Consider the following 19846-nt stretch of genomic DNA (forward strand, 5'->3'; position numbering starts at 1 on the left):
CTATATACTGTCTACTCTATAATAGACTGAGCTGACTGAGAGAACTATCAGGGAGGACTGGCAGGAATCAAGGAAAGGCAATATGGACAATAATGAATCGAACCTTGACGTATTGTCCTGCAAAATCAGTCACTTCGTCAGAGAAGCAGCCAGAGGCATTGACTGGGCACACAGGAACAGAGTCTTTCTGAATGATCCCAAAGTCCATGCAGACCCTATAATCGTCCTGCAAGGGAAGAAGAGACAGAAGTTGTGACTTGCAAACCAGTGAGATCCCTGTAGTAATAGTGCACATGGGTAAAGTAAATATGGAACCTGCTTAGATGTGAGCAAGGGGTTTAAGTTCAAAGCTATATATTACTTACATATAAACATTACAGCTCTTGTGTAACAGTAGCTGCACAGAAAGCCAAACAGTAGAAAAGGCAAGAAGGTTATTTTTTACCAGTTTTGTCGATCACATACAGTAGGGCAAAAAAGTATTTAGTCAGCCACCAATTGTGCAAGTTCTCCCATTTAAAAAGAGGAGAGAGGCGTGTAATTTTCATCATAGGTATACCTCAACTATGAGAGACATAATGAGAAAAAAAAATACATAAAATCCCATTGTCTGATTTTTAAAGAATGTATTTGCAAATTATGGTGGAAAATAAGTATTCAATTACAAAAGTTCATCTCAATACTTTGTTATATTCCCTTTGTTGGCAATGACAGAGGTCAAACGTTTTCTGTAAGTCTTTACAAGGTTTTCACACACTGTTGCTGGTATTTTGGCCCATTCCTCCATGCAGATCTCCTCTAGAGCAGTGATGTTTTGGGGCTGTCGCTGGGCAACACGGACTTTCAACTCCCTCCAAAGGTTTTCTATGGGGTTGAGATCTAGAGACTGGCTAGGCCACTCTAGATCCTGAAATGCTTCTTACAAAGCCACTCCTTTGTTGCCCGGGCAATGTGTTTAGGATCATGGTCATGCTGAAAGACCCAGCCACGTTTCATCTTCAATGCCCTTGCTGATGGAAGGAGGTTTTCACTCAAAATCTTACAATACATGGCCCCATTCATTCTTTCCTTTACACGGATCAGTCGTCCTGGTCCCTAAGCAGAAAAACAGCCCCAAAGCATGATGTTTCCACCCCCATGCTTCACAGTGGGTATGCTGTTCTTTGGATGCAACTCAGCATTCTTTCCCTGCCAAACACTACGAGTTGAGATTTTACCAAAAAGTTCTACTTTGGTTTCATCTGACCATATGACATTCTCCCAATACTCTTCTGGATCATCAAAATGCTCTCTAGCAAACTTAAGACGGGCCCGGACATGTACTGGCTTAAGCAGGGGGACACGTCTGGCACTGCATGATTTGAGTCCTCGGAGGAGTAGTGTGTTACTGATGGTAGCCTTTGCTACTTTGATCCCAGCTCTCTGCAGGTCATTCACTAGGTCCACCTGTGTGGTTCTGGGATTTTTGCTCACTGTTCTTGTGATCATTTTGACACCACGTTGTGAGATCTTGCGTGGAGCCCCAGATCGTGGGAGATTATCAGTGGTCTTGTATGTCTTCCATTTTCTAATAATTGCTCCCACAGTTGATTTCTTTACACCAAGCTTCTTGTTTATTGCAGATTCAGTCTTCCCAGCCTGGGGCAGGTCTACAATTTTGTTTCTGGTGTCCTTCGACAGCTCATTGGTCTTGGCCATGGTGGAGTTTGGAGTGTGACTGTTTGTGGTTGTGGACAGGTGTCTTTTATACTGATGAGTTTAAACAGGTGCCATTAATACAGGTAAAGAGTGGAGGACAGAGGAGACTCTTAAAGAAGATATTACAGGTCTGTGAGAGACAGAAATCTTGCTTGTTTTAGGTGACCAAATAATTCTTTTCCACCAAAATGTGACAATAAATTCTTTCAAAATCAGACAGTGTTTTATGGATTTTTTTTTCTTATTAGGTCTCTCATAGTTGCATTATCGGCAAGGTAATTGCCGTTACCGATAACTTAGAAAATCGTGAATATCGGCCGATAATATCGGCCAAACCGATAATCGGTCGATCCCTAATATAGTCAGCCACCAATTGTGCAAGTTCTCCCACTTAAAAAGATGAGAGAGGCCTGTAATTTTCACCATAGGTATACCCTATGGTGAAAATTACAGTCCTCTCTCATCTTTTTAAGTGGTAGAACTTGCACAATTGGTGGCTGACCATATTAGGGATCGACCGATTATCGGTTTGGCCAATATTATCGACCGATACTCACGATTTTCTAAGTTATCGGTATCGGCAATTACCTTGCTGACAATGCCGATAATGCGGGCACTTTAAATCAATGAATTGCAGCGGCTATTGTGGGGCCAGAGACCGCCGCTCGCTTCTCCCCTCCCTGCCTGTCCAGGGGTCATCAGTCCAACCACTGCCGCTGCCCCATTGCCTCCCCCTGCCTATCCTCTGACCAGAGACCGCCGCCGCTGCCCCATTGCGTCCCCCATCCCCGGTTTTATAATTACCTGTTCCCGGGGTCCGCTCTACTTCTGGCTCCGGCGGTGTCCTGCCCTGTCACTGTGCGCCACTGACGGTGATGTCGCTTTGAGGACATCACTCATCATTGGGCAGCGCACAGCACCAGCGCAGGATCCCGCCAGAGCCAGAAGTAGTCCGGGCCCCGGGAAAAGGTAATTATAAAACTGGGGATGTGGGAGGCAATGGGGCAGTGGCGGTGGTCTCTGGCCAGAGGATAGACAGGGGGCGGCAATTGGGCAGCGGCAGTGGTTGGACTCAGGACAAGCAGGGGGAGAGAAGCAGGCGGTAGTCTCTGGCCCCACAAAAGCCGCTGCAGTTCATTGTTTAAAGAGCCCGCTTTAAATCATTGATCTGCAGCGGCTTCTGTGGGTCCAGAAACAGTTTATCAGGGTATACCCACACACACGCACCCTCATTTTACCAAGGATATTTGGGGGGGGAATTAAAATGCACGGAATATCGATATAAGTTATCGGCTATCGGCCTGAAAGTTCACAGGTTGTGGTATCGGCTCTATAAAAAATCAATATCGGTCGATCCCTAGACTATATACTTTTTTGCCCCACAATAGGCTCAAAAAGCTCTGTGAACACAACAGTGGCCCAGGTTTATGAATCTCTCAGAGGCTAAAAACTGTCTGGATTTGCCCATAACAACCAATCACAGCTCAGCTTTCACTTTACCAGCGATCGATGAGAAATAAAAGCTGAGCTGTGATTGGCAAAACCAGACAGTTTTTACACTGATTAAGAAATCTGGGTCAATGTATTGTTTGTTCACCATCATATTTTGGGCAATTTTTGACCAGTAAAAGCAAAAAGCAGAGAAAAAAATGGCTTAAGAAATTGTGCTGGAACATAAAAACCGCTGAAACTAAGGATGAAAATAAGGCTCAAAATACTGTATGTAAGGCCAGCCTAAGACTGACTGCTGTCCTGACTCCTTCTCCCCATCAGGCATCAAGATAGGCAGGTCTGGCTGTCAGAAACAGAGAGATACACACCACTATAGGCCTCTGATGGTCATCAGAATGTGATCAGACCAGACTAGATCTAAAATAACTAACCGATTTATTGGCAACTAATTCATTATGAAAATAGTTGTCAACTATTTTCATAATCGATTAATTGTTTGGTCGATTAGGTGGTCAGCCAATTTCTAAAGTTCATATACATTTAGTGATCATCACTGTGTATATATGCAACTGTGGTCCTCAGCAGATTCCCCTTCTTTCCCAAATCTAACTCACAAATTATCTTCTCCACTATGGTTATTATTATACGATTATTCGATCAAAACAATAATTGGCCAACTAATCGTTAATGAAAATAATTGTTAGTCGCAGCCCAAACCAGACACATGTACACATGTGGGAGGAATCAGAGACTGGCTCTGCTGTCGGGACAGGTTCCAGCTGGGAATTCTTTATAATGTCATCTCTTGAGCAGGTAAAAAAACGTACGGTGCTGCTATACATACATATGGGGGACATAGACTGTGTTGGGGCACAACGGAGGGTACTATTAGTGTCTCTGGGCACAAAGAAGGGCACAAATTCAGTCTGGAGGCACAAAGGAGGGCACTAAAACTACCTGTTGGCACAAAGAAGGACACTACTACTGTCTGGAGAGTAAAAGAGGTTAATATTGAGGGCACACAAGGGCTATCCCCATATGAAGTGGGCTCAGCTCTGAGTGCATCTCATTTATTTGCTTCTTTTATTAGTTTTTGTAGTTTTCATTAAATGTGTTTGTGAACTGCTGCATCTGCCTGTTGCTTATTGGCAACTTTTTACCTTTGTCACAGTATAAGCAGGAAGTTGTGAAGCAGCAGTGAGTGGACAAGGGCAGGGGCAGTACATGAATGAACTAGACAGAACATGCACACATCAGGACTAGAGCACTCTAACTCAGATGCAGAAGTGTTTTCATTAAAACTAATGCAAGAAACAAAGTGAGACAGCACTGGAATATGGGGACCTCTGTCACTACTTAACACTGCCCTCCGATACTGCAGAATAAACCTAGTGAGGCAGTAATATAGAAAAGATGTGCCTGGCATCCATGAAGAGAAGTTACAGATCTTTTTCACAAATCAATCAATCTGCTTAACAAATTGTGTTCTATAACATGCTGGCATATTAGACTTCATGTTCAGGTTCCCTTTAAGGTAATACAAGAGCAGGTCAAGATAGGAAGCCAGGCATTGATCTCACATACCGCGCCAAAGTATGGGGCCTGGTGCACCACACCAGTACCATCTTCTGACTTGACATAGTTATCAAACACAACAGTGAATGCTCCCCTGTCTGCAGCCTGGAAAAAAAGAATAACATAATTAATACAACAGAAAGGAGAAATCGGACAGATCCGCAGCTCCACTACATCAGCTCAGACATCATTTAGTACAGCTATCTCTATGAAAAGATGAAAGTAGCAGATCACTTGTGGTCGCCCTCTAGTAAAATGGTCACAAGCCATTCAACAAGCCACTGTGTGTACATGAGTAGTAGCACTATCTAATTTTCAGGTGTCCATGAGATAGTGGGTGTAGACTAGATGCTATGACATTTCTCATACACTGTGAGCACACAGAAGGGGGGATCCTGGAGGACCCTGGACTGAGATACAAGATTTACTATAGGCCTCTGCATCCCTTCTGTGTGTCACTCTGTTTGTTTTAAGGTTAGTGAAAACTGAAACATTACATGTCTCTGTTTGATCACCCCATGGTGTCTTGATTCCCTATGAATGTATGACCAGTGTCCAGTGAAAAGAAGCAGCTCATGCACAATGACAGGTATCATTATGCCATCTTTGTACAATTAGGATCTTAGCACTGGAAATAGGCTACAAGTAGTAATATAGGCAGTAATATATAACCAGTCATATTTACAGAAGAGTATTATTTTTGTAATGATAGAAATATTTTTTAAATCTTGGGATAATCCCTTTAAAAAGGGATCCTACAAAAACTGCATCACTCCTCAAGACTTTCTCCAAACTGCTAAAATCTTGCAAAGCCTTAGATTTCCTGGCCAAGACTGCAGATAGCAACAATTCACACTGTGAATAGTAACTTTGGACAGATCAATGATACAGAAGAGATCACAGGAAATCGTGCTTGTTAATTTAAAGAAAAACTGTCAGCTTGCTCCCCCCACACTAACCAGCGGTAGTGTGTGAGGGGGTAGTGCAGGTGACGCTGATCAGTTTGACGCTTATCGTGCCCGGATCCGCCCCGCCGTTTGGACGAAATCTTCTATTTTTGGTATATGCTAATTAGGTGCTAACTGGCACCGGCCAGGCTACCTGGCACTCTAACGTCAGCGTTTCTGGCCACAGCGCCGCCCAGCTCATTAATATTCCTCCCTCTTCTCCCCGCTCTGTAATGAGGAGGGAGAGGTGGAGGGAGGGGAGGAATATTGATAAACTGGGTGGCGCTGCGGCCAAAAAAGCTTACGTCAGAGAGCCAGTTAGCCTGGCCGAAGCAAGTTAGTGCCTAATTAGCATATGCTGAAAATAGAAGATTACGGCCAAGCGGCAAGGCAGATCTGGGCACGGTAAGCATCAAACTGATCAGTGTTCCCCGCACTACCAGCCAGTACTGCTGGTTAGTACGGGGGGGGAGCAAGCTGACAGTTTTCCTTTAAATTCATAGTCATAGAAGTTATGTTCCAGTATTACCTGGGCAAAGTAGTCAAATAAAGGCCGATACCGTTTTCCTTTAAGGGTAATGCCTGGGAACCTAGAAATAGGAAATAAATATCATATGGATTCATTACTACAGGAACATTGGTGCAGAGCTATGAGAGAATAAAAGCATTCTGTATACCAGGAATTAAGAAGCCCAGCTTTAGGTGTTCAGTAAGGAATATTGCATAGGCTATGCCAGGAATCATGTAACAACCCTAAAACTTTACAATTTATGTTAACTCTTCACATCTGGTAGTAGACAGAATAAGTTGAGAAATATCTGGGAGGGAAGAAACACCATCAGTGTATTATACAGGCATATGAGTGCGCTTATTCAGGAGGGACAGAGCCTTCATCATCAAGTGTATTATATGGGTATATTACAATGGTTACCCCTCACTGGATGACTCCTGTTCACTTGAATAGTTCCCTGTGTGCAGTTTTATTGCCAGCGGCTTACAAGTGTTCATATAGCCTGCAGCAATCACTGCAATAACATAGCTGTCTGTGATGTGTAATGCATGGTTGAGACAAGTTCTCCAGAGGCCCATACAGGCTAACAGGCCCTCTGGAGACAAGCCTTTTAATAATAGCAGATGCAGTCACTGAATTTCTAGCAGAAATAAAAAAGAGAAGAAGGAGGGGACTGAACCTGTCCAGAATTTCATATTCAGCCTCCGTCTTGAACAGGGCAGACAGCCGGGCTTCCATCAGAATATAAACATTCCCATTAGACTTATCTATAAAGTAACGAAAACAACATCACTTTGCTGTCATCCTCTGAACTGATATATTATATAGAACCTCTCCAGTTTCACATACCTCTCAGCTTAACATAGATCAGTTCTGGATTAACACAAAGAGCCATGTTGCTGGGCAAGGTCCATGGGGTGGTTGTCCAGGCCACAAGTGACACGGTTGAGTCTTCGAGTAAGGGAAAGGTGACAATAACGGAGGGATCTTGTACATCCTGAGAGGAGAGATGGTGTCAGAGTGGTGCCAATGCCCACATACAAAGTCTTTAAAAGAAATCAATAAAATACCTTGTAATTCTGATGGGACTCAAAGTTAGATAATGGAGTGTTACAGGCAGTGGAGAACGGCATCACTTTAACACCTCGGTACACAAGGCCTTTATCAAAGAGCTGCTTGAACACCCACCTGTGCCATACAGACAAACAACAATAAAGAATGGCAAGGTATAGTAGGAGTATGTTTAAATAATAATACAAGTGGATCCAGCATTTCTATGTTAAAGTCCCCTAGAGGGACTAAAGGTTTTTCCAATTTATCATATAAAAAAACATAACTGACCAGGTTTGATCTAAAATCTATAAATGTTTAAGTTATTTATCCTAAGTGCCCAAAATAATTCCAATAAAAAGTAAATCTCACCACACAAAAGAGAGCCCTCACACAGGTCCACAGATAGAAACAAGTGGCAAAAAAACAAACAAACAAAAAAAAAAAACATTCCCACTCGACCCCACATAAAAGCTGCCATTAAAGAAAATGTCCCCTGAATGACTACTTATTTACTTATTTATTTTATTAATTTATTTTTTTTACGTTTTTTTCACCCTTGCCTTCCAAGAGCCCTAATTTTTGACATAGCTTTAGGGTTGTACTTCGTAAAGAAGATGATGTCCAGCAGCAAGAAATCTATCCCCTAATGCTGGATAGAGTAAAAATTTCAGATGGCGGGGGGTCAGACAACTGAGACCCCTGCAATCTCCCAGCTCAGCCCCGCCTCTGCTAAAGGAAGTTACACTGCTCAAAAAAATAAAGGGAACACTAAGATAACACATCCTAGATCTGTATGAATGAACTAATTGTATGAAATACTTTCATCTTTACATAGTTGAATGTGCTGACAACAAAATCACACAAAAATGATCAGTGGGAATCACATTTATCACCTCATGGAGGTCTGGATATGGAGTCACACTCAAAATGAAAGTGGAAAACCACACTACAGGCTGATTCAACTTTGATGTAATGTCCTTAAAACAAGTCAAAATGATGTTCAGTAGTGTACCTAATGGCAGCCAGGCTACCTCTGGCAACAACATGGAGGGCTGTGCGGCCCCCCCAAGGTAATGCAACCCCACACCATTACTGACCCACCACCAAACCGGTCATGCTGGAGGATGTTGCAGGCAGCAGAATGTTCTCCACGGCGTCTCCAGACTCTGTCATGTGTGTCACATGTGCTCAGTGTGACCTGCTTTCATCTGTGAAGAGCACAGGGCGCCAGTGGTGAATTTGCCAAATTCTTGTGTTATCTGGCAAATGCCAAACGTCCTGCACGGTGTTGGGCTGTAAGCACAACCTCCACCTTTGGACATCGAGCCTTCATACCACCCTCATGGAGTCTGTTTCTGACCGTTTGAGTGGACACATGCACATTTTTGGCCTGTTGGAGGTAATTTTGCAGGGCTCTGGCAGTGCTCCTCCTCCTTGCACAAAGGCGGAGGTAGCGGTCCTGCTGCTGCATTGTTGCCCTCCTACGGCCTCCTCCATGTCTCCTGATATACTGGCCTGTCTCCTGGTAGTGCCTCCATGCTCTGGACACTACGCTGACAGACACAGCAAACCTTCTTGCCACAGCTCGCATTGATGGGCCATCCTGGATAAACTGCACTACCTGAGCCACTTGAGTGGGTTGTAGACTCAGTCTCATGCTATCAATAGAGTGAAAGCACCGCCAGCATTCAAAAGTGACCAAAACATCAGCCAGGAAGCATAAGAACTGAGAAGTGGTCTGTGGTCTCCACATGCAGAACCACTCCTTTATTGGGGGTGTCTTGCTAATTGCCTATCATTTCCACCTGTTGTCTGTTCCATTTGCACAACAGTATGTGGAATTGATTGTCAATCAGTGTTGCTTCCTGAGTGGACAGTGTGATTTCACAGAAGTGTGATTGACTTGGAGATACATTGTGTTATTTAAGTGTTCCCTCTATTTTTTTTGAGCAGCGTAGTTTTATACTACAAAAACATTATTATACAAATAATCCTCAATTGTAAAGCCTTCCTATACGTCCTTTGTATTTTTCTTATTTTAGTTATTAAATTAATCTCTCATTACCTGAGAAAGTTATTTCAAAGACAAACTTGCTACAGTTAGAGTTACAATATACATTGATCAGTAAAAATATATCAGTATATGAGTCAATGGAAGTTGAAAGCAAAGGAAACATGGACATTTGTGCTGAATCACTGTCTCTCAGCTTTCTTGATATTATGTTGTTAAACTTACCTTTGGACAAAGTGTATTTTTCTTTGTTGTATTTCTGATTGAAAAACTTAATTAAAATTATTTAAAGAGAAACAAGCCCTTTTTATTAACCTCTACAGGAGAGGCGGAGACACTGCATTTGTGTGTCTCCGCCTCTCCCATAGAGATAAATGGAGGGTGCGTGTTTCAACCAGCTGATGTGTTGGGTACGAAAATCGCTCTAGCAGAGCAGAGCTGGGGCCCTGTACGAGAGATCGCGGGAAAGTCCTGCGGATAGGGGATACATGTCTGACTGCTGGACATCTGAAAAAACAATTCCTAATAAAGTTCTGTCAAAAGGGGGGCGTGGCCTGACCGGCGAGCAGAGTGGTCGCATGTAGGAGAAGCTCCCGCTCTGAGCCCGTGATTTCAGTCTCCTGAGCATACCTACCTCCATTCTTCTCCTGATGGTGGTCCGGTCCAGTAGATCAGAGCAGACCCAGAATCGGGACAGGTCAGCCATAGAGAGGCTCCGAGATTTTGCCCGGGATGCCAGCCAAGATGGCACCCGCGGTCCTGAGGACAGCGGTGAGCCCGGGGAATGGGCGGAGGCCTCCGGAACACAGAGGCAGCAGGCGCCGACACCAGCCCTGGACCTCATGCTGAAACAAGTTACTGCACAACTTCTCACCGCCATAACGTCTTGCCAGACGACTCTGACCGGTAAGATGGAGGAAGTTAAAATTGATGTGGGGCTGCTGCTGCAGGACATGCAAATCCTGAGGAGCCGTATTACAGAAGCTGAGGGCAGGGTGTCTGCTCTAGAGGACACTTTGGCTCCAGTACCTAATGAAAGTCTGCTTTGCAATCACAGTTGGAGCAATGCAGGCAAAAGAATGATGATTTGGAAAACAGGCTGAGACTAAATAATGTCCGGATTATTGGACTGCCGGAGAGGGCTGAAGGCTGCAGCGTTTGTTGAGAAGTTGTTCCGGGACTTGTTCCCTAACGCGCCATTGTCAGTGGCATTCAAAGTGGAGAGGGCACACAGGGTCCCTGCCCGGCCCCTCCCCCCCCGCCCCCCCGGAGCTCCCCCAGACCCCTTCTTGCCCGGATCCTCAATTGTAATGACCGTGACTTAATCCTCCGCCTAGCCAGGCAGCTCAGGGACATTTCATATGATAACGCCAAAGTGTCCTTGTCTCGGGATTTCTCCGCTGATTTACAGAAACGCAGGGCCACCTTCACGGCTGTGAAGGCGAGATTACAGGACCTAAACATTGCTTATTCCATGGCCTATCCAGTTCGACTACGGGTTGCAGACGGAGACTGAACCATTTTCTTCAACTCCCCTAGGGAGGTGGATGAATGGGTGCGGCGACAGAGGCGCCCCTCTCCCCGTTGAGAGATGGACTTCTCTCCTTTCGGCATTCCACTGGGGCTCCCTGCATAGGCCTCTGTGTAGCTGTTTCGGGACTGCCTTACTCATTCTGGGTAACTGACCAATGGCCCAATCCAGCCAACTTTTTCTCTCCCCATTTCTTCAGCCTCCTCCCCGTACTCTTATATCTTCTCTACTCTGCCTTGCTACTCTTCTCCTCCCTTCAACCTTTTCGATTTCTTTGTATCTTGTCTTTCTTCCTCTGTTTGCTGACCTGCCCCTCTCTTACTTCTTTTTTCCTCTGACTAACCAATTTGCCTTACAGGGACCACTTGCTGATTGTCCATATTGTGGACTTATGCACCATAGTCTATGTCCATTATGTGGTGAATGGATTCTCATGTTTGGAGGGTGGGAGTGGGATACTTTACATGTATAGCATCACAGGCTCTACCCCATACTATAGCCACCTTATCTACCTATACATTTATTTTCTAGTCCTTTGTTGGGCGACTGATTGATACGTATGCTGTTCTTTTACTTGTTTAAATTGTTAGGAGGGTTCCACTGTATCCTAGTAAGGGTTATGATCTTGTTCACCAATTCATCTGGGCATGCAACTTCTGTGATACTGGACGGGGTGTACTTGTATCAACCATGTGGAGATCTTTATTGTCTTCTCATGATCCCTCTCTGGAGGGCACTATACCTATTTCATGCATACGATGGGTGATTGTACTATTATGTCTTGGAATGTGCGGGGAATGAGTGCCCCTAAGAAAGGGGTTTTGATTTTTCAACATATTCGTAAATTTAACCCTCAAATTGTGTGCTTGTAGGACACGCATTTGGTGAAGGAGCGGTGCCATTTGCTTCACAACCCGTGGGTTCAGTGGCAGGCCCATTCCCTCCATACCTCATTTTCCCATGGTGTTTCCTTTTTGGTGCATCGTTCTTTGAGGTGGGAACCAATTAATACAGTTATAGACCCTAATGGCAGATTTATTTTTATTTATGCCTACATTAATAATGACCAAAATGTTCTTATGGGCATCTATACCCCCCCTCCCCCTGCTTTGTTGGATATTCTCCACAGAGCTGTGGTATTCGCTGCGGCATATCCGACAGCTAAGTGTTTATGCTTTGGGGATTTTAACATGGTACCGACTCAAACTTTAGACCGCCATGGGGCAGGGGTGGGACCTTCAGCTTCTGGGACCTCCCCCCTGTCCTCATTGATGTATTGGGGTGGTTGGATATTTACAGAATACACTTCCCACATAGTCGTACTTACTCGTGTTTCACACGGGGACGCCACTCTCTGTCCCTTATCGATTTAATGTTTGGGAACTCATTACTTCTGAATATGGTGTTAGAGATAGCTTACAAGCCACTGGCGATTTCAGATCACTCCCCTGTCGTTTTAAAATTGACCCTTATGTCTGATTTAGGGCATCGCAGGTGGAAGGTTCACCCCTTTTGGTTGAAATTATTGGGCCCAGTAGACAGAATTCCTGACCAATTACAGGCCTTTCTGGGCGCACACGTAGACCATGCTGACCAGGGAACTCTATGGGACACGCTGAAGGCTTACTGACGGAGGTGCCTTAGGTGAAGTATTTCTTATTTAAAACGGGAATCCTTTCAAATAGATGACGACCTGGCTGCTAGAGTTGGAAGCTAGATATGTTGATGATTCCTTGGACGCCAATAGAGAAGCATGGTTATCTATGGGGAGATTGTATATGCAACATTTAAATGAAAGGATGAATAGGAAACTTTTCTTTATTAAACAATTCTATTTTGAAAATGGGAATCAATCCAGGAAATTATTGGCCCATATAGTATGGCAGAATGGAGCGTCTACCCCTATATTACGGATCCGCTCGGATACGGGTGAGGTCCTGATAGCTACAGACGCCATAGCCCGACGCTTTAGCCAATTTTATACTGATCTATACGCTTCCAGAGCACACTATAGCCCTGAGGACCTTGACTTATATTTAGACGGGATACAGTTCCTGACCTTAACTACTGAGGAGACAACACTTCTTGATGGGGACATTACGGTGGAGGAGATTGAGAACCCGCTTAAAGACATGGCCAAGGGAAAGGCCTCTGGCCCGGACGGCCTGCAGTTAGAGGTGTATCTTACATATTTGCCCCATATTCTCCCCTCTTTGCGGTCCATGTTCAGAGAGTCATTTCGCGCCGGTTCATTGCCTAGGTCCCTCTATGAGGCCACCATTGTGGTTTTGTTGAAACCTGATAAGGACCCACTGGACTGCGGTTCGTACCGCCCGATTTCACATCTGAACTTGGATTACAAAATTCTGACAAAAATACTGGCCAACAGGCTTAACAAGGTCATTCTCTCCATTATTCATGCCGATCAATCTGGCTTTATGCCGGGACGGTCGACTACTGATAACATCCGACGTGCCCAGACTGTGGTGCAACTAGGATCTGTCATTGGCGGGGACTGGGCCTTGGCCTCACTGGATGCGGCCAAGGTGTTTGACTCCGTAGAATGGCCTCGTAGAATCTTATGTCTGCTATGAACCACTTCGGCTTTGGGGAAGTTTTCATGCGTTGGATCTCTATTCTTTATGCTGCACCTACGGCCCAGGTTTTGGTGAATGGGACTTGTTCTCCTTCCTTCACTCTGGGGCGTGGCACCAGACAAGGGTGTCCCCTGTCCCCGCTTCTGTTCGTGGTGGCAGTGGAGCCCCTGGCTATCCGACTTCGACAGAAAGTTCTCATCCTGGGCATAACTAACATGCTTACGACCTTATTCTGTTCCTCAGTGACCCCAGGAGGTCTCTCCCGCCGGCTATTTTTCCCCTGGATGTTTTTGGTGACTTTTCAGGCCTACGTATACATTGGTCTAAATCAGTATTCCTCCCGCTGTCCTCAGGCCCCTGGCCTGCTACCGCCTGTGGCCTTAAGGTGGTCGACAGTTTTAAATATCTCGGGGTGGTGGTTCATAAAGACCCTCATCAAGACCTGTCTCAATGTCCTTCCTCTCCTATCCTTGGTGAAAGATAAGTTCAGGGTCTGGAGTGCTCTCCTGTTGTTGGTCCCTGGTAGAATAAATTTAGTTAAAATGATTATATTGCCCAAATGTCTTTACATCATACAACATGCCTCCACTCCTATACCCACCACGTTTTTTAAATCCCTTCATTCATTGTTGCCGTCCATTATATGGGGCAATTCTAGGTCTAAACTGAAATTGTCTACTTTGCAAAGGTTAAAGGATATGGCGGGCTATTCTCTCCCAGATTTTCATGTTTATTATTTAGCGGGTCAACTGCGCTGTATACTATGCTAAAGAGAAATCCAAAAAAGAAATGCATTTCCTCTGATGTCATGACCACAGTGCTCTCTGCTGACCTCTGCTGTCCATTTTAGCAGCAGAGGTCAGCAGAGAGCACTGTGGTCATGACATCAGAGGAAATGCATTTCTTTTTTGGATTTCTCTTTAGTATACAGACCCTAAAAAGTACTGGAAGGATAAAGATTTTTTAATAGAAGTGATTTACAAATCTGTTTAACTTTCTGGCACCAGTTGATTAAAAAAAAAAAGTTTCCACGGGAGTATCTCTTTAATACTCCTGATCTGCGGAACTGGCTCGAGGCCCCATCGACTACAGGATGGCGTCTCTGGCAGATTCACAGGCTGGCCTTACAGCTGTGGCGGGTGGCGAAAGTGATTTATTCTTTCTCTGCTGTTATGGCTGACTTGCCCCTATGGGATAATGTAGCCTTTCCCAACCTGTCCCAGGATCTTGACCCACAATTTTGGAAGGAGCATGATGTGCTCCGTCTGGATTCCCTCTATACTGACAATACACTTAAGTCTTTCTCTCAACTGCAGGACAAATTCCATCTTCCTAGAACATCCTTCTTTAAATATTTACAATTGAGGCACGCTTAAAGTAAATTCCCTCCACCGGGCCCCACTATATCCACCTATCCCCTAATTGAAATTTTACGTTCTCAGGGTCCAAGGGGACTCATTTCGGTATTGTATACTCACCTGATCACCACTAAACATAGCAGTGCCTCTTTGGTGTCCGAGGAATACTGGAGGCTCCACCTGCCCTCTTTAACTAATGAGGAGTGGCAGGGGGTGACTTCCTCTCATACGCTGGTATCTCCGGCGGCTAACAACAAAATGGTTCAGCTATATATTATACATGCTAGTTACTTGACACCCGAGGCTACACCGTATGGGAAGGTCACCAGATGCTAATTGCCATATGTGCCATGCCCCGCGAGCAGATTTTTGGCACCTGATGTGGGCCTTCCCATACATCGCTTCGTTTTGGCAGGACGTTGTTACTATGTTATTGACTATAATCTCCTTATCTGTCCCCCTGCAACCGCTTGTGTGTCTATTTGGTATTCTATCTGAGGAGGATTGGACTCACCACATGAGTATATTTTTTAGGGAATCTTTATTGTTTGCTAGGAAAATGGGAGCGATGAGATGGATGGATTCTAGGCCCCTTTCCCTGTCCAGTTGGAAACGTATGGTTAATGCATCCATCCCCTACGAACAATTAGTATACAAACATTGGGGTTGCCCGGGTAAATTTGATAATGTGTGGGGTGTTCCTCCTCGTTGACTCAGTACACTGTCCCTGCGTTTAGGAATGCTCGTGATGCTATGTTAGATCAGTTTGTTCGTTGAGTTGTATAGGTTTTCCTGACCTCCTTCTACCCTGGGGGGCACACACTGACATTGTCCATTGGGCGCTCATCCCCACATCTCCCATTCCAATTGCCCGATTGGCTTTATTTACACTACACCTTGTAGAGGATCATGTATGCTTTGAATATTAGTGCACCTTGTCCACCAGGTGGGATTCGATCTACTCTATAACACTGTTTCGATTAGATGTATGTTCCAGACCTCGTTGTCATCTACTGTTTGAATGACCCTTGAACCTACATAGTAGGACGGTGGCTTTAATCTGTATCCTCGTTTTTTTAATGTTATGTTTATTGTCTTTTTACATCTTGTTCCCATTGTGGGACTTTGTCGTGCTCTGGTAATCCTGTATAACGATTGTTTTGGTTATTGTTTTCACTTTTCAATAAGGCGAATAAAAAAAAATAAAAAAAAAGTTCTGTCGAAAGTTAGGGCTCTTGGAAGGCAAGGTTGAAAAAATGTAAAGCTTCCCGAAAATAGGTCGGTCCTTAGGGGTGGTTAAGACTTGTGGAAACAAATCTGACCTATGCAAACAAACCCTTACACCTCTTTTTGAACTAATAAATCTATAAATAATAAGGGATGCATCAAATGGCAAAGAACAAAGTGTGCTAATCTAACAATTATGGTGGGACATTACTAACAAACTGGAGAAGACGACTGTTTTCCCACATACTGGTGGATTCATGTGGCCGAAACCACCTTCATGCATTCACCAATCGCAGCACAATGTAACCGATAATCAAAAAATTGTCAAACTGTCAATCAAAAACTTGTCAAATTGACTACTTTTTGTTAATCTCCTCTTGTAAAAATTAATAGCACTACTAAAAAGTCAACTGATCCCACAAAAAAACACTGCAAGAATATGGCAAAGCACAAAATTATTATTTTTAAACAAAAATAGATTATACAGAGTAAATGCAATAAACCATAAATGTATATAAATTAGGTATTGCCATAATTGTACAGACAAGAGAAATAAAATTAACATGTTGGAACAATGTAAATATAATTGGTAAACATATACCCAGTTATATCCAAATATGAAGTGAAAAAGTAAAGTGACCAGTGCAGCAAATAAAACAAGTGACAAAGGAAGAAAAGTATATTAAAAGCTAAATGCAGAGAAGTAGAGTACACAGGAGTCCTTGACCCCAGTTACCCAACACACCTCCGATACGTTTCGCCCCAAGGGCTTTTCACTGGTTTTATTTATTTGCTGCACTAGTCACTTAATGTCACTTCTTATTCTGATAGAATTGGGTATATATTCAGCATTTATATCTACACTGAGCTTACATTTACTGCTGTGATATTTTAGTCTGCACAACAAATATATAATTTTTTTTTCTTTTCCCTACTGTTTTTTCAAACTCTTTAGAGCTATTAGTACATGCATATGGGAAAACAGATAGCAAGCCATGGAGTACTCCCTTCCCCAGTATTCCACCCTTTCTTTCTATATCATTTATAGTCTTTATTGTATTTTTATATATTTGATAAAAATGAAAAAAAAATTTATGGAATGGTCTTGTTTTCAGTAGTCTTTCATACATGGTTTGCACACCTGTAAAAAGGCCCTTAGGTCTCGTCTGCACTGCTAAATCGCTGTCTGCTGAGACTTTGTCTGGAGCGGGCGCCGCTGAAATCCTCAGCGGTAGGACCAGGGAGACGTGGCGTCTCCACAGATGGCAATGCAGTCTGCCCAAAGAATCAACATGTTCATTCTTTGGGTGGATGTCTGTTCTGTCAGTAGAATTCTGTTCTGTCAGTAGAAATTCCACAGTATGCACAGAGCAGCGGAATTCCATTGCAAACAATAGGATTCCATCAGCTGAATTTCAGCAGTGTAGACAAGAAAAAACAAGCTAGAGCTTTAAAACCAGAAACCTACCACACCGTCTCCATAAACCAGGGATAAAGGGTCTTATAGTCATTCTTGAAGTCAATCCATCGGCCCAACCTTGTCACAGTAATCTGGAAAAAGGACAATAAGGTTAACAGACAAACTGACTGAACATACTCAGTTCCTCTAACATATACTATAGACATTGAGTCCTTGTGAAGGCTGTGAGCAGATAGAGAGTTTGAAAAGAAAGGTTTAACAATCTATCTACTGAATGTCTATTGTCTATTGGGGCCTCCATACTATCAACTGAAAGCATATTTTAAGGTAAAATGAAAATCAGGCTTAAAAGGGTTGTCCATTGGGAATAAAATCACCTAGGTGCAAAGGCTTGCTATCAAAATAAAAACCGCTTATACGTACCTTTTTGGCTCCCTGCAGGTCTCTGGTGTCAGGGCACCCCATCTGCAGGCTGGTGTCTATTCTCCTCCCGGAGCTCACAGCTTTGGTTTTCCTTTGACTGACAGAGACAGGACACCATTGCGGCCAGTCAGTGGTGGATCGTCTGGGTCACCGCCACCTTCTCCTACTCTTTGTTTCCAACATACAGGGCAAGGAACCAAGGCAGACAGGGAGCGAATTTGTAAACTAATTTCCTGCCTAGAGCTGTTTGTAATGCAGAAGTCTGTTGGAAATTCATGTTGCTGTATAAATCTCCTTGATGGGGACCAAGCCCATCTTGACCTTAAAGGTGTACTCCGGTGCTTAGACATCTTATCCCCTATCCAAAGGATAGGGGATAAGATGCCTGATCGCAGGAGTCCCGCCGCTGGGGACCCCCGTGATCTTGCACGCGGCAACCCGTTTGTAATCAGTCCCCGGAGTGTGTTCGCTCTGGGACTGATTACCGGCGACTACAGGGCAGGCGGCGTGTGACGTCACGCCCCCGTGTGAGGTCATGCTCCGCCCCTCAATGCAAGCCTACGGGAGGGAGCGTGATAGCTGTCACGCCCCCTCCCGTAGGCTTGCATTGAGTGGCGGAGCGTGAAATCACAGGGGGGGGGGGCGTGATGTCACAAGCCGCCCGCCCTGTAGTCGCCGGTAATCAGTCCCGGAGCGAACACGCTGCGGGGACTGATTACAAACAGGGTGCCGCGTGCAAGATCACGGGGGTCCCCAGCGGCGGGACTTCCGCGATCAGGCATCTTATCCCCTATCCTTTGGATAGGGGATAAGATGTCTAAGCACCAGAGTACCCCTTTAACGACCAGAGCATTTTTTGCAATTCTGACTACTGTCACTTTAAGCATTAATAACTCTGGGATGCTTGTACTTAGGAATTTGATTCCGAGATTGTTTTTTCGTGACATATTCTTCTTCATGTTAGCGTTACATTTTTGTCGATACTGGCATCATTTCTTGGTGAAGAATTTCAAAATTTCATGAAAATTTTTTAAATTTAGCAGCTCTCTGCTTGTAAGGAAAATAGACATACCAAATAAATGATATATTGATTCACATATACAATATATCTACTTTATGTTTGCATCATTTTTGTTTTTACTTTTAGAAGACATTAGAGGGCTTCAAATTATAGCAGCAATTTTCCAGTTTTTCAAGTAAATTTCAAAATCAGAATTTTTCAGGTACCAGTTAAGTTTAGAAGTGAATTTGAGTGTCTTTTTGTTAGAAATACCCCATTTTGAAAACTGCACCCCTCAACGTATTCAAAACGACATTCAGAAAGTTTGTTAACCCTTTAGGTGTTTCACAGGAATAGCAGCAAAGTGGAGGCGCAAATTCAAAATCTTCATTTATTACACTAACATGCTCTTGTAGACCCATATTTTTTCAATTTTTACAAGGGGTAAAAGGAGAAAAAGCCCCAAAATTTGTAACCCAATTTCTCTTGAGTAAGGAAATACCTCATATGTGGATGTGAAGTGCTTTGTGGGAACACAATGGCATTTTGGAGAGCGAATTTTGCTGAAATGGTTTTTGCGGGGCATGTCGCATTTAGGAAGCCCCCATGGTGCCAGAACAGTGAAAAACACCATACATGGCATACTATTTGGGAAACTACACCCCTCAAGGAACGTAACAAGTGGTACAGTGAGCCTTAACACCCCAAAGTTGTTTGACAAATTTTCAATAAATTTGGACATGAAAATGAAAAAAACATTTTTTTCAATGAAATGCTAATGTTACCCCCAATTTTTCATTTTCACAAGGGGTAATAGGTGAAAATGTCCCGCAAAATTTGAAACCCCATTTCTCTCGAGTAAGGAAATATGTGGATGTAAAGTGATCTGCGGGTGCACTAGAGGGCTCAGAAGGGAAAGAGCAACATTGGCTTTTGGAAAGAGAATTTTGCTCAAATGGTTTTTGGGGGAATGTCTCATTTAGGAAGCCCCCATGTGCCAGAACAACGAAAAACACCCCACATGACATACTATTTGGGAAACA

General features: G+C 43.8%; 1 protein-coding gene across 2 annotated transcripts in view; it reads right to left on the reverse strand.

The window, feature by feature from the left end:
* IARS1 (isoleucyl-tRNA synthetase 1) overlaps positions 1-19846 on the reverse strand; it is a 63978-nt gene that overhangs the window by 23325 nt on the left and 20807 nt on the right. For both annotated transcript variants that reach the window (XM_056525291.1, XM_056525290.1), the window contains exons 5-11: positions 17429-17511; positions 7254-7371; positions 7033-7180; positions 6863-6950; positions 6202-6262; positions 4735-4830; positions 104-226 (exon numbers count right to left, since the gene is read on the reverse strand). In XM_056525291.1, coding sequence (XP_056381266.1) covers positions 104-226; positions 4735-4830; positions 6202-6262; positions 6863-6950; positions 7033-7180; positions 7254-7371; positions 17429-17511 — 717 coding nt within the window. The remainder of the gene's footprint in view (positions 1-103; positions 227-4734; positions 4831-6201; positions 6263-6862; positions 6951-7032; positions 7181-7253; positions 7372-17428; positions 17512-19846) is intronic.

The sequence above is a fragment of the Hyla sarda genome, chromosome 6 (genome assembly GCF_029499605.1).
Source record: "Hyla sarda isolate aHylSar1 chromosome 6, aHylSar1.hap1, whole genome shotgun sequence".
Lineage (NCBI taxonomy): Eukaryota > Metazoa > Chordata > Amphibia > Anura > Hylidae > Hyla > Hyla sarda.